This window comes from Penicillium diatomitis, assembly GCF_028827545.1.
Source record: "Penicillium diatomitis strain IBT 30728 chromosome Unknown utg000002l_segment0_segment0, whole genome shotgun sequence".
In the NCBI taxonomy this organism is placed as follows: Eukaryota; Fungi; Ascomycota; class Eurotiomycetes; order Eurotiales; family Aspergillaceae; genus Penicillium; species Penicillium diatomitis.
This window is the reverse complement of record NW_026623174.1, coordinates 2,775,050-2,787,403: the sequence shown is the minus strand read 5'-3', so window position 1 is coordinate 2,787,403 and position 12,354 is coordinate 2,775,050. Positions and strand designations below refer to the sequence as shown.

At 51.8% G+C, this 12,354-nt stretch overlaps 4 protein-coding genes across 4 annotated transcripts; 1 reads left to right on the top strand and 3 right to left on the bottom strand.

The window, feature by feature from the left end:
- Window positions 1-136: 136 nt before the first annotated feature.
- N7539_002053 (uncharacterized protein) lies at window positions 137-1,763 on the bottom strand (the record flags this gene model as incomplete). The annotated part of the gene is made up of 2 exons (XM_056931656.1): window positions 137-547; window positions 660-1,763. 2 exons carry the CDS (start codon window positions 1,761-1,763, stop codon window positions 137-139), a joined length of 1,515 nt encoding a protein of 504 aa, XP_056793687.1.
- A 699-nt stretch (window positions 1,764-2,462) lies between these two features.
- On the top strand, window positions 2,463-3,482 carry N7539_002052 (uncharacterized protein; the record flags this gene model as incomplete). The annotated part of the gene is made up of 2 exons (XM_056931655.1): window positions 2,463-2,639; window positions 2,814-3,482. 2 exons carry the CDS (start codon window positions 2,463-2,465, stop codon window positions 3,480-3,482), a joined length of 846 nt encoding a protein of 281 aa, XP_056793686.1.
- A 767-nt stretch (window positions 3,483-4,249) lies between these two features.
- N7539_002051 (SEC14 family lipid-binding protein) lies at window positions 4,250-5,618 on the bottom strand (the record flags this gene model as incomplete). Its single annotated transcript, XM_056931654.1, has 3 exons — window positions 4,250-4,900; window positions 5,029-5,152; window positions 5,377-5,618. The coding sequence occupies 3 exons, from the start codon at window positions 5,616-5,618 to the stop codon at window positions 4,250-4,252; spliced, it is 1,017 nt and encodes a 338-aa protein (XP_056793685.1).
- Window positions 5,619-7,939: 2,321 nt separating this feature from the next.
- N7539_002050 (Ras GTPase activating protein IRA2) lies at window positions 7,940-10,551 on the bottom strand (the record flags this gene model as incomplete). The annotated part of the gene is made up of 4 exons (XM_056931653.1): window positions 7,940-8,100; window positions 8,161-10,003; window positions 10,117-10,250; window positions 10,338-10,551. The coding sequence occupies 4 exons, from the start codon at window positions 10,549-10,551 to the stop codon at window positions 7,940-7,942; spliced, it is 2,352 nt and encodes a 783-aa protein (XP_056793684.1).
- Between the last annotated feature and the right edge of the window lie 1,803 nt (window positions 10,552-12,354).

Below are 12,354 nucleotides of genomic sequence, written 5' to 3'. Positions count from 1 at the left end.
TCCTTTTCATCATCGTTCTCTTTCTGTGTGAATGTGCAAGATGTCCACTATAGTAGAAGTAGGCAGGTCTCGGTTTCTATGCGATGTCGGAAGCGTCGAGGTACATTGAACGATCTTGAAATACTGCTTTCCATTGCTAACGGTCTACTACGGGCTGACGGATGGGCTGGTATATATGATTTTCCCTCCCGACCTGTGCCTCCTTCGGGATCCCCTTAATCTCGCCCATCTGCGTCACCTTCAAGGGCTGATTCGTGCACTGGGCACGCTTCGTCAAGAGACTGTCCTGCCTCGAGGCCGGGGTCAAATCCAGGAGCTGCGCGGCCGAGTTACTTTGATCCTCAGCCACCACGTCCGGCCCAGTGACATGCTGTTTCCCAGCTTCGACGGCTCGAATCAGGTTGTCTCGTTTTCGTTCCAGCCGATCCCGGTCCTCGCTACTCGAATTTGAAATTTGCCGATTGAGATCGTAGATGGTCTTGTTAAGATACGTGATGACTTGCCCTCGAGACACTTGATAGAGGAACATGGACATGATCTCGAGCATCTAGGTGACGTAAAGGGGGGAGCAGGTCAGCAAAAAAAAATTAACAAAAACACAGGACGTAGACCCCGCAGGCAGAGAGGTCACGCGAAACAAAGACGGGGTGGCAGCAAACCTTGTCTGTCAAATAGTATAGCTCCTCACCACCATCATTGATAAACTTCTTCAGTGCGTCGATCCTCTCGCGATCGATGGACGTCATCCTCATGGCCCGAAGTAGACTGGGAATGTCGACCACTTCGTCGGCTTGAGGTTCTCCCAATTTAGTGTCCGCCCGACTCAAGAACCCAGACTCCACTCGAGACAAGTCGGCAAGACTCTGTTCACGGCCAAGCTGTTTGGAGGAGTGAATCGTGAAATAGTCCTCATTCAGCATATGCGCCTGTTCAAAGCCCAATTTGCCGCGACATCGTGGTTGGAAGGCCTTGGTCCGCAGTCGCACCCAGCGCCGCCGTCGCACGAACGAATGCAGCCAGGGGTGTGTGCCGTGCCACTTGGACGTCGAGAAGGAAAAGGCATACTGCCAACCTTGTTCATCCACGTCCCCCGACATATCCACGTACCATGTCCGCCATGCCCACTCCCAACTTGGGTCAGGGACCTGCGCGTTGGTGATATTGACGGCGCTCGCCCGTTTATCTTGTGTCATCCATGCGGGCGGGTCGAAATTGAGGAGAGAGCTGTGTGAGTAGAGCGGGATACCAAAGAAGAACCAGCCTCGCTGATTCTCATAAAGTATATCGAGCTCGGAGTGTTTTTGGGGTCGTTGTGTTGGGGTGGACGTGATCGTTGTCGTTTGGCCGAGGCCATTGTTAGCCTGGTCTGCTGGGTCGGTCGTGGTGCGGTTGCGAACGTGCGTCGAGCCGGCTCCTTCATGTTCGGGTAAACCTGTATTGGCAGCAGGAATGCTACTATTCCTCTGCTGTGAAGATTGTCGACTGGTCGGCCCACTCGAGCTTGAGGCGGAGAGTGGTCGTCGCAAGCGAGACCTTTCCCTGCTAGGGGAGCGTTCCGAGTCGGAGGTCAAGCCCAGTCTGTCCGGTTGCCATTTCGCGTATTTCCTCCTTGCTAAACGATCGGATACGGCGGTGCGACTCAGGTGTTTGGTTAAGCTGATCTGACGGCCGACGGTGGAGTGTTGTCTTGATGATGATCCGCTTGATGGTTGTTGCGCGGGGGCTGTGTTGTCCACGAGGGTGATACCGCTGCTGTCGGCCATAGAGATGAGGAGGAGGGAGTGGATTTGAGATGGCCAAGTCAATCACAGCGGACCTTGATCGAGGCCGCCGAAGCTCCTGGTGTGTTGTGCTTGTGCTTGGAGGCCGAGAAGGAACAAGTTCGCAATGAGCTAGGTGCTACAGTTGATTGCATCACTCAAGCCTCAGCCACACTTGGGAGCCCTGAGTAGTCCTCGGAACAAGTTTGGACGATCCGCCGGAAACTGTTGGCGCTCACAATGATACAGCAAGGCAAAAACGAATCAAACGCAATGAAAAAGTAATGCAATCAGAGCCGATCACTTATAGCCAGTAAGCTTGCCGAGTAAGTTAGAGATTCAGAAATAAAAAGAAACACAAAATAGGACCACAAGATCCAGGAGAGACAAGTCCAGGAGTCCAGAAATTAGAGTGTGAGGCGCAGCCCCGATGACGAAGTGCTTTTGCGGGGAGAAAAGAGGAGCTCGGGCGGGAATCTTCGCCAAAAGCGCAAAAAAAAAGGTGGCTGATCCTTGCCAAGCCTGATTCAACTCCTCCTCCTCCTCCTCACTTCCGTCTTCGTGAAACGCGTCGGGTAAGTCAACTGACCGAATTGAGCGATCAGATCTCCCGCGATTACAACACAACTCTACCACTCGCGCGACATAACAAGTCATCCAACCCGCTCCAATTAGACCACACATGACTTCAGAGCCATCATCATGGCTGCACCTCACTATCGCAAAGTTGAACTTCAATCGCCAGCCGATTTCACCTATCTATACGCCAACACGGTCGCTCTGTCCCGGCAAAAGATAGATCTCAATCTCCCGCCCTCCGCAACAAACGATGATAAACCTGATCCCATGCGCGAGCGCGTACGCGAATTAGTCGACGAGGTAGGCGTCCCCTCGACTCAAGTACAAGTCCTCATCATTCTCCTGCCGAGGCTTCAACGGAGGACAATCAACTTGCCTCTTCCCCTCCACCCCTTACCTCGTGTGGGAATTTCTGGAGAAAAAAAAAGAAAATCAAATGCTGACGCCACAATTGTGATCTATCTATTCATATAGTACATCACCCGAACATTTACCACAGCCTCCTCGTCAATCAGTATCAATGGCCTTGATTCCACATCGCCTGCGTTCCCGTTCCCTGCGGCTTTCACGGCACCCGAGACGGTTGAATATGAACCGTTTGACTCGGACCTCGCGTCGCGCGTCAGTACTCTGTACGCCCAATTGGAATCTCTCACGACCAGTGTCGCGCAATTACGACGCGACGCCCCCCGAAGAGCGGCCAGGGCCTACGCTAGAGAATTGGCTGGCTTGATCGATGAAGAAACAAAGACAGAAGACGAAAGTGATGAGGATCATGAACAAGACAAAGATCAACAACGAGAGTCCCTCGACAAAGAATCCACAGAAACTCAAGATATGGAAGTCGATCAATCATCCGAATCCCGAGCCTCAAAACGACGTCGCATTGATCGGGAACCTCTCAGCAACCACCCCTCATGGAAACTAGACGTTTCGCTAGGCACGGAAGAACAAGCCGAGCGTTGGCGTAATGGAGACGTCGCCGAGGTCTATGAGAATGCCCTACGAACATTACAGCGTCTTCAGGGTGAAGCGGACGGTGAAGCAGATGAACAGCCGGGCTCAGAAGGAAATGCCCTGGCGACGACGGTCGGAAAGGCCGAGAGAGCAGGTAGAGCTGCCGAGGTGGTGGAGAACATGTGATTGTCACACAGATCAGACTCTCTTCTTTTTTTCCTGCGGTACACAGTGCCAGACTCTGGAATGGACAACAGGCTCATCTCAGACCTCTGCATACCCCACGATGCACTTTAGCATGGCGATGGCGGCATTTGGAATCCATCTGTTCAGGTGCCCCTCATACTTGAAACTGTCCAGGGCATTTGGATTGCGAGTTTGGGCTTCTTTTTGATGATGATTGTTTCTATTTTTTGACACCCTCGCATGTCGAGGATTATGATACCAATTTGATATTTGACTTTCTAGGGCTTTCATACTACATTCTGAACGGTAGACACGGATACTGTATTCATGACTGGAGCCGGAGGTTGTAAGACTAAGCTCTGCCTGTGCACTTGGGCAAAGAGCATGGGCCCGGATGTTAGCAGGTCCTCCGAGGTTGGAGTATTCCCGAAAATCATCCTGGTCAGCTTAGAAAGGAGCGATGTTGTATAATTGACTGATTGAGATATATTTGATCCGGCGCAAAGCGGGGGGTCTCTTATAGAAGGATTGCAGATACACACTGGGTAAGCATAATTCATGAATGCTCTGCTGAGATGTTTGTGATCGCGACGGGTGACCGACCAGCTAGGTAGCTGGAAGTTTGTACAGAGATTGTGAAGAACGGAAGATGAGTTTTGATTTGAAAAAGAGGAAGAAGAAAAAAGAAAAGTATGACACTTTCTCTATAGATTGCTTTGCTTTGCTTTGATATCGCTTGTGCACACCCTTTGCTATTTCTCCACAATTTATGCAGTAGTCGTCTGCACACCTTCCTGACCCTCAACATCCTTCTTCACGTAACCGGGGTCCTCGTTCTGGATCACAGCCTCAGCACCCTCCGCCTCCTTCTTGGGGGCCGGGTTAGCCCAGGCAGGTGTGCGAACCCACTCAGACTCTTGCCAAGGACCGGGGTCGGCAAGCTCACAGCCACCGGCGCACTTGCAAGTGCCGCCAAACTCCTCGGGGAGGTTCTCGGCAGGGACCTGGGCGAGAAGCTCCTTCTTGTATCCGGAGCCCAGGACGTGGATCTTGTTCACAGTGACGGGGTCCAGGAAGCCCTTGACCACGGAGAAGACACTGCTGAAGCCCCAGGGGGCGTTGATCAGGTATAGCTTGCCGAGACGCTCGGGGTAGTAGTTTTGGGAGATCTCCGAGGCCTGGCGCACGTAGCCGTAGACAGAGGGGATGCTGGTGACACCCACACCCTTGAGATCCATGATGGTGCAGCAGGTCTCGAGGAGCTTGCCGGCCTTACGGGAGCAGGCGGGCAGGCGAGGGTCGGCCACCTTTTCGTATTCACAGACCAGGTTTTGCAGCATGCGCTCGGCGGTGGTGATCTCATACATCTTATTCAAGTCGATCTTGCCCAGCTTTTCGATATACACAGGACGGCCATCCTGCAGAGTTGGCAAAAATGATACATGTTAGTCAGGGTTTCTCTCACTCCCCCCAAAAACCGTGGGGACAGCGGGCTGGCAGTGCTGGAATTGCAGTGGCAAGTGATAGATGGATGCAGAACTCGTACCTTATCGGTCTTGTGATAGTACTGAGGGTAGAACTTGAACACCTCGGGCTTCTCGGGGTACTCAAAAGTACGAGGCAGATCATCCGTGCCGAACTTCTTGCGCCACTCTTCACAGTTGATGAACCTATATAATAAGGACGCACCTGCGGTTAGCTTCAAAGATACACGCTCGGTTTAACGTTCAGCTTCAGCTTGCGATGAGAACAAGAAGAGAAGAGCGACTATGCGCCAACTCCCGCGGCAAACTTGCGGTCACCAAAAAGGGCTTCCAGTCTCTCTCTCTCCCTCTCTTCTCTCCCGATCTCCCCCACAGTACGTCACGTCGAGGTGGTAAGGAAAACAACATACATAGCCTTGGCCAATTCAACGTTGAACTTGCGGGCGCGCAAGAATCGCAGCAGAGTCAGCGTGTCCAATCGCTCTGTGAAGCCTTGCTGCTCGAGCATAGTCCGCAACTGATGCACCTTCGCATCCTGTTCCGGAGTAGTGTGGCCAGGGTGACCACTTTGCGGCTCCGGCGCAGTGGTCGGGAAGTCGTAGTGATCGTACTTGGGATCGGTGGGCAGCTTGGACTCGGTAGCGGCCGCCATGTTGATGACGATGAGGGGGGGATGTTAGGAAGAGGGGGTAGGGGAGGGGGGAAGAAATGGAAGAAAAAGGGAAAGAATAGTCAAATTGCACTAAGGACAGAGGAGGTGAAAGAGACTGAAAAAAAAAACCGAGAAGGAGAATGACAGGGAGTCTTTCGGAGGGGTAGAGGAAAGTAAAGGAGGGAGGAGAGTTTAAGGAGCAGAGTTGGAGTGTGGCTTGGGAGGCGGGACTGCTCTGGTGGCCACTACGGTCGAGGGACGATAACAACAATGACAACAATGGCTGAGGATGCCTCACAGAAGTCGTTTTTTTTGGATCGAAAGACTGCCCGACTGACTCTGCAGATCAAATTGCTTTAGATACGTCTGTCATTCTCGCGCTGACTATATCTATCAGCGCATGGCCGAAGGTGAAGCCACCTCTCTAGTACATATGACCGAATCCATCCTCGGCCTAAGGTTGTTGTTACTGTGGCTTGGTCGCTACATCCATCCTAATTCGAGTCGAAGCGCATCTTGGCGTCATTCATATAGATCGTCGTCCGTGTCGACATTCTGATTGACCTTCTCGATGGCTCCCCATCCTTTCCAGCTCCAGCTGCAATTGGGCACGGTGAACGGTGGCAACTTCACTGATGAAGACTCTGGGGCTAATGGGGTTCTACCGGGTGATCGACAGACCGGCGTAGAGCGAAGTACATCACAGTCAGCACTGAGCAGTAACGAAGTAAGAATTGTCGCCTGGGTTGGATTTCCAAGCCGCCAATCAACGTGACTCGCTCTATGACCTCTGCGCAACGTGTTCAAGCTGGGCAGTGATCGAATTCCAAAAACTGGACCAGTGTATTTGAAGACCAGGTACCGCGACTCCGCGAGTGCCGAACGTTCTCAGGAGACACGAGGCGGTGTCGGGAAGATATCCACTCGAGGAGGCGCTAGGACGCAATTGACCGAAGAAGAGATCCATGTGCAATCTCACTACTGAGTAGTGAGTACTGACTGCTAAGTTACCCGGCTACTTCTTGGTATATCACAACGTTCTAACCTCTGCTCGGTCTAAGAACAAATCTGAGCTCATGAAGATGGGGCTGAAAGCCCACGGGCAGATTTGACGACCCGCGTCATTCCTGGTCCATAGATGTCAAAGCGTATAGAAAGTAGCGCTAGGGGTGATGTCAGTGTTCGGAAGTGGGAAACTCTACAGTTTACTACTATCAACGCGGCTGGTCTCATATCTTGGTCAGGAGGAAGTTCTACCTATCAATTTGCTGTCTGCGCCCAGACGAAGGAGAAGAAAGGCACATTGTGCTTCGACAGTGGGCTAATAAGAAGCAGGGACCGGATCTGTGATGATCAAGGGACCTGGTGCACCTCGATATATGGGTGGATTATCCCAGCCGAGGCAGGGATACTAAGTAGAGTCTTATCGTGGAACACGTAGCAAGAGAGGTTTGATTATATTACAATATCCAGGGTAAGTCACGAAAGTAATATGACTCGGTCGGACACGAACGGTCCTGCTGCACAAACGAGTCAAATAATTAAGAGACAGAACCTCCGTCTCAATGGAGCTTTGCATCGTCAACCACGGTTTCGATCAATGGGACATGACCGAGCGGGGGAGGTCGAAGAAATAAACACGGGCAGCAGACAATACATCATGGGGGAGACAGCGTCGGGATACATAGACATCTTGCGTTGGGTATAACAGGCCATTAAGATCAGGTGCGCACAAATATGGTGACTCGACAAAACGATGAAGATGAGAATCAAGCATTGGAACGCGGGAGAAAGGGTACGAGGAGAAATAAAGCAATCGAAAACATATCTTGTCATGCGATCATTCGATCATTCAGAAGAATCGGTCTAAGGATCTGAGCCAGCAGAAGTCCCTGACCTTTCATCTTCCATCAGCTGAGCTGTATTCCGTCAAGATTCATTTCCACAGTCAGAATGAACGACAGTGGCCAGGAATCCAGCACCGGTTGTGCCCCAGACCGAGATATAAAAGACTCTGAACTGGGACGGCTACCCACGCAAGTCCGACTACGCGCATCAATCCCACGCATTCGGTTCGTGGGCCGTGGACGGACGGTTATATCAACATATCTCAGTGATGGCTGTATACCGATGAGAGATCGTAGTACGGACGTACTTGACGGAAAAATTGATGAAAAGGGCTTGCAGAGAGGATGCAGTAGGATCATGATGCCCCCTGTCCTTCAATACCCCCACGATGTATACCATTAGTGTCCCAGAGGACATGCGTGTGTTTTCGAGGCAAAGAAGGGGACGTAAGCATGATCGTCGGTACGGTTGATTCACCATCCCTTCTTGCGTGCAAATCGTTTGTTCAGTAAGGCCAGTACTTTGGTCACGTTGAACTGGACATACTCCAGGTCAAGGTCCTCGAGGTTGTCCTTTTGCATCTCCAGGAGATCGTCAAGCTTGAGATCCAGCTCGAGCAAACCACGAGCGCGACCTGATATCCTGTCAGTAATCCCCACTTTGACTTACGCGCTTTGTGAAAACAATGACTCACCCTTATAATGGAGGCTGATCACAAAGGTTCCGGGAAGCGGGCTCTTGAACATGAAGTAGATGTTTGCCCGTCGATTCTCCGGCACGTTACTCCGTCTAATGACCCCCTCCTTTTCCAATTGCTGGTGGGTGAACTTGTATGGCCCCAGCTCCTGTTGCTTTTGCTGTTTTCGGTTCTTGCCCTCGGATTGACTGCGGACATTATGAAGATAAGACTTGTACGTGTCCAGCTGCCCAACAAGATACTCGTTGTGATCACGAATGGTTGCAAACACATCTTCCAGCTTGCGCGTCTCTTCGAGGACGTGATGCTTGAGAGAGCCGAGATGCACCAGCTCCTGCTCAACCTCATCCCGGAGCAGACTAAACTCGTCGGAGCGATCAATGACGCCCATGTCTTGCAATTGACTCAGTAGCTCCATGGTCCGGATTCCCTTCCGGACCATCACCGCGTCATTTTTAAGCGTAGCAGCAGCTTCGGCGATCCGATCCAGGCGCAAGGGACGGCGAGCCACGGAAGAGTTGGGAGGCAGGGAGCGCAGGATCTGGACAAATGTGGACTTGGCTTCCATAAAGAACACTTCCTCTTGAGTAATGTCCAGCGCGGCCGTCAGGTCATCGAGAGCCGTCTCCCATCGGCTGAAGAGAGGCACTGTGATGGTACGGTTCTCCTTACGGGGCACTTGCGGAGGCGCCGCACCTAGCTCCTGCAGCAGCAAAGAGAGATGGGAGTTCTGGTCCTGAGCCAATGCGAGACTGTGCTTTTCCAGCAGCGCGTGCGTGGCGTACATTTCGTTCAAGGTAATTTGCAGCTCGAGATCGCGCTTCGAGAGGGCCACGTAGTTGTCCATCTCCAGACTCTCGTAGAAATCCTGCACTTCGCAGAGGTCCAAGAGGAATTTGTTCACCCGCTCTTTGTTCTCCTCGATGAAAGGTTGCAGACTGACCATATACGGTTCCTTGGCGTAGGAGGGTTTGTTGGCCAAGTTTTGGAGCATTTTGGCAATTAGGGTCAGAGTCCGGCGCGGCTTATCGGTGGGGACGGCATCGATCAGCATATACGAGCGAGGAGTGACGATTGCGGGGTTGATGAAGCGAAGGAAGAAGAAACCGCCGATCAGAGTACAGATGGTTCGATCCTGCGCATCCGGATACTTGCGACGTGACAAGCTGCGAATCTGTTTGCAAATCCAGCGGATGCCGTATGGAGCCTCGTCTACCGATTCGATGATGGTGGTCAAGAATCCATTGGCAATGTCCGTCAACATTTTCAGGCGAGGCGCAATAATGGCCTGTACCTGTTCATTCTCGGCGGCAACCTCTGCAGTGACCGAGCGAGCCAGATAGTCTGGAAGCGAGCCCGTCTCCTCTTCGATTTGCTTCACCATGCTCTCGTAGACCTTTAGGGGGTTGATCTCCAGGTCCACATCTTGCAGTTCGATCAACGAGTTGATGCGCTCCGCCAGAATCTGTTTGAGATAGCTTTGGCCCGGACCACGACGCGTGTATGTGGTCATCATCCGGGAGACGGGAGTGTTCTGGCGCAGAAGCGAGGAGTGCTCGGGGGTATTATCGAATTGGTAGGTGAGAACAGACTGGAACATGGTGAGCAGCAGATGCTCTTCGCGGCTCTCATATTGATTTCCATAAATGGTGAACATGACCGTTTGCAGGAGGGAATCGATTTCTGCCATGGAGACTAATCGGCAGAGGTGCGCGATGTGACGTGGTTCGGATTGGAGAAGAAAAAGCAGATTACCGTACTTTTGCGTTCGCTCGTCGTTCGGAAAGAAACCCTCTGCTGGGTCGGCGGTGTCGTCCAAGTGGCTCGCAACTTCGTTTTGCTGTTCCACCATCAGATTGATCAACGAGCTGGCCAGGGATTGAAGCTGAGGAAACTCCGCCCGGGGTTGGGGGGCTGTTGTCCAGGGAATGGCACGGAAATTAATGTCCTTACCTCTTCCAACGCCATCCGATTCTGAATCAGCAGGGCAATGCGCGAGTCCAGATACCGCACATCCTTCTCCAAGACGAAGTTTTTCTTGGACTGCGAGGAGATCTTGGATTTGAGTTCGCGAAGATATTTCTGGGCTGTAGACTGGTGTCAATTTTCTTTCCTGCATTGCTCACTGTAGTCATTCTATCCTGGTCGATGACTGTATCTCGATGGGCACATACCTCGAGCTAAGTCATCTGATATTTCCAAATCGCGATCCTTTGCGGACATGGAAAGGTAGAGTGCGGTCACGGACATCCGCTTGGATTGGCGAATGGATCGCGTGTCGTGCGAGGACATGGTGTTCTGGCGCGCGACGGGCTGAAATGACGAAGATGAAGAGGAGGAGGCTCGAGACATTCTCGAGGCTGGTTGAAGCATGGTCGCGACGGACATGGTGTGACCCGCCGAATGTGCCTCGTGTAGAGTGAAATTGACGAGATGATGGGAGAGTGGGAAGTGACTGTTGTGCAAATCGATCAATCGCTCCGCAGGGCGACCTGGTGCGAAAAGCTCCGAACGAAAGGACACCACCGGTGGATCGGCAGCGGATCTATACTGATCGACCGTTCAATTACGGCTGCCTTGGATAGAGAGGCAGACTGACAAGAGCGAATTCCAGCGAAGAGACGGCAAGGCGCGCGCGCTCGTAGCACCACCAAGGGGTGAGGAAGTGCGTCGACAGGCTGTCGGCAAAGCGGGAACTTTCTGGCGCGGAGGAGGAAAACGGAGCCTGAAAAAGAGCGGGCCAGGGACCAGACAAATTGGTCTGGGCGGATATGCCGATATACACAATGGCCCGAAGAAGGGGATCAGGGGGGGGGGGGGGGGGGGATGAGTGGGGTTAGGGCCGGTAATGATATTCGTCTTGTCGAAGGAGCAAAACAAGTTATCAAGTCCCAAGGCAGGATTCTCAAGATGAACAGGTCGCTTGACTGACTGAAGTAATGAAGAAGGTAAGAGACACCTTGATCGGTGGACAGGTGGAGGGGAGGAGGAAAGTAGAGGCGAGAGAAAAGAGAGGGGCCAAAGGGGGTGTGAGATAGAAAAGGTGAATGGGATGGAGAGACGTCTCAGTCCCGTCACTCCCTCAGATCTGTCCCACTGTGATCAGGCAAGGTACCAGGTACCGGTCTCGAGAGAATTGGCGGGAAAAGTGAAACTGGCGCTGTATAAATATAGTAGGGTGGTGGTGTACTTTTGTAGGTTCTTTAGACAGGACGTTTGTACATCTGTACACTTCCAATCGATCCTGAGAAGTCTCCTCGGTCGCTGTCTTGGTTGCTGGCTGAGTATGGTACTCAAGAATTCAAGTCGGACTTGGTGGACTCGACACTGTACAGCACGTCCAGGAGAGCGTCAGCCAAAGTGAAACTACTGTAGAGGAAAAAAGTAAAAAAAAAAAAACCCCCCCCTAAAAATCTGAAGAAACATACAGTAGGAAGAACGGGTGGGAGTGGGCAATCGGTGGAGTAGCAGAAAAGGGGGACCCGATCATTTATCGATCAGTTAAGGATGAGCAGCAGAATCTTAATCGAGAGGTTCATGCGATTTGGCTTGCATTGACTAGTCCAACCAGGACTGGGGAGGACATCCAGGATTACAGTCTATAGAGGATAGAGATTAGAGTATAGTCTTCGTTTGTACACTGTACATTCAATCTTCTGATCAATACAGATCAGGGATGCTGAGATGGGTAGGGCACCACGACCAAGTACCAACAATAGGACTACATATGAACCTTCTTACTCGACTGGCAGAGTCCTCCACTGCTTCAAAACCCGGGATCTGAACAAGTACCATCCGACATGTAAATTGTGCCTATGTAAAGACGAACAGTACAATAACCCAAGTCCTGAGAGTCGGAGACTAACTGACAATGACATATCTAGCAGAAAGATTCTACTCATTCTCGTACTAATTGCCGTGTTCGGGTGGGCCCTGGCCTTTTTTTCCCTCTTTTTTTGACCCCCTTGTGGATACAAGTGGTCTTTCCTAATTCCTCAACCCATGGTCGAAGCGTTGACCCCTGTCCTCATCCTCCGATCGTTCGACAGAGGCCACAAAAAGTGAGGATGGAGATGAATGGTGTAGACTGTAGAGTACTACAGTAGAGCCACAGAGTGTTCAGTGTACTGTGTTGGCACGTACAGAAATCTCATGCGGCGTATAGGGTATGAATCGTACCCTTCTATCTCC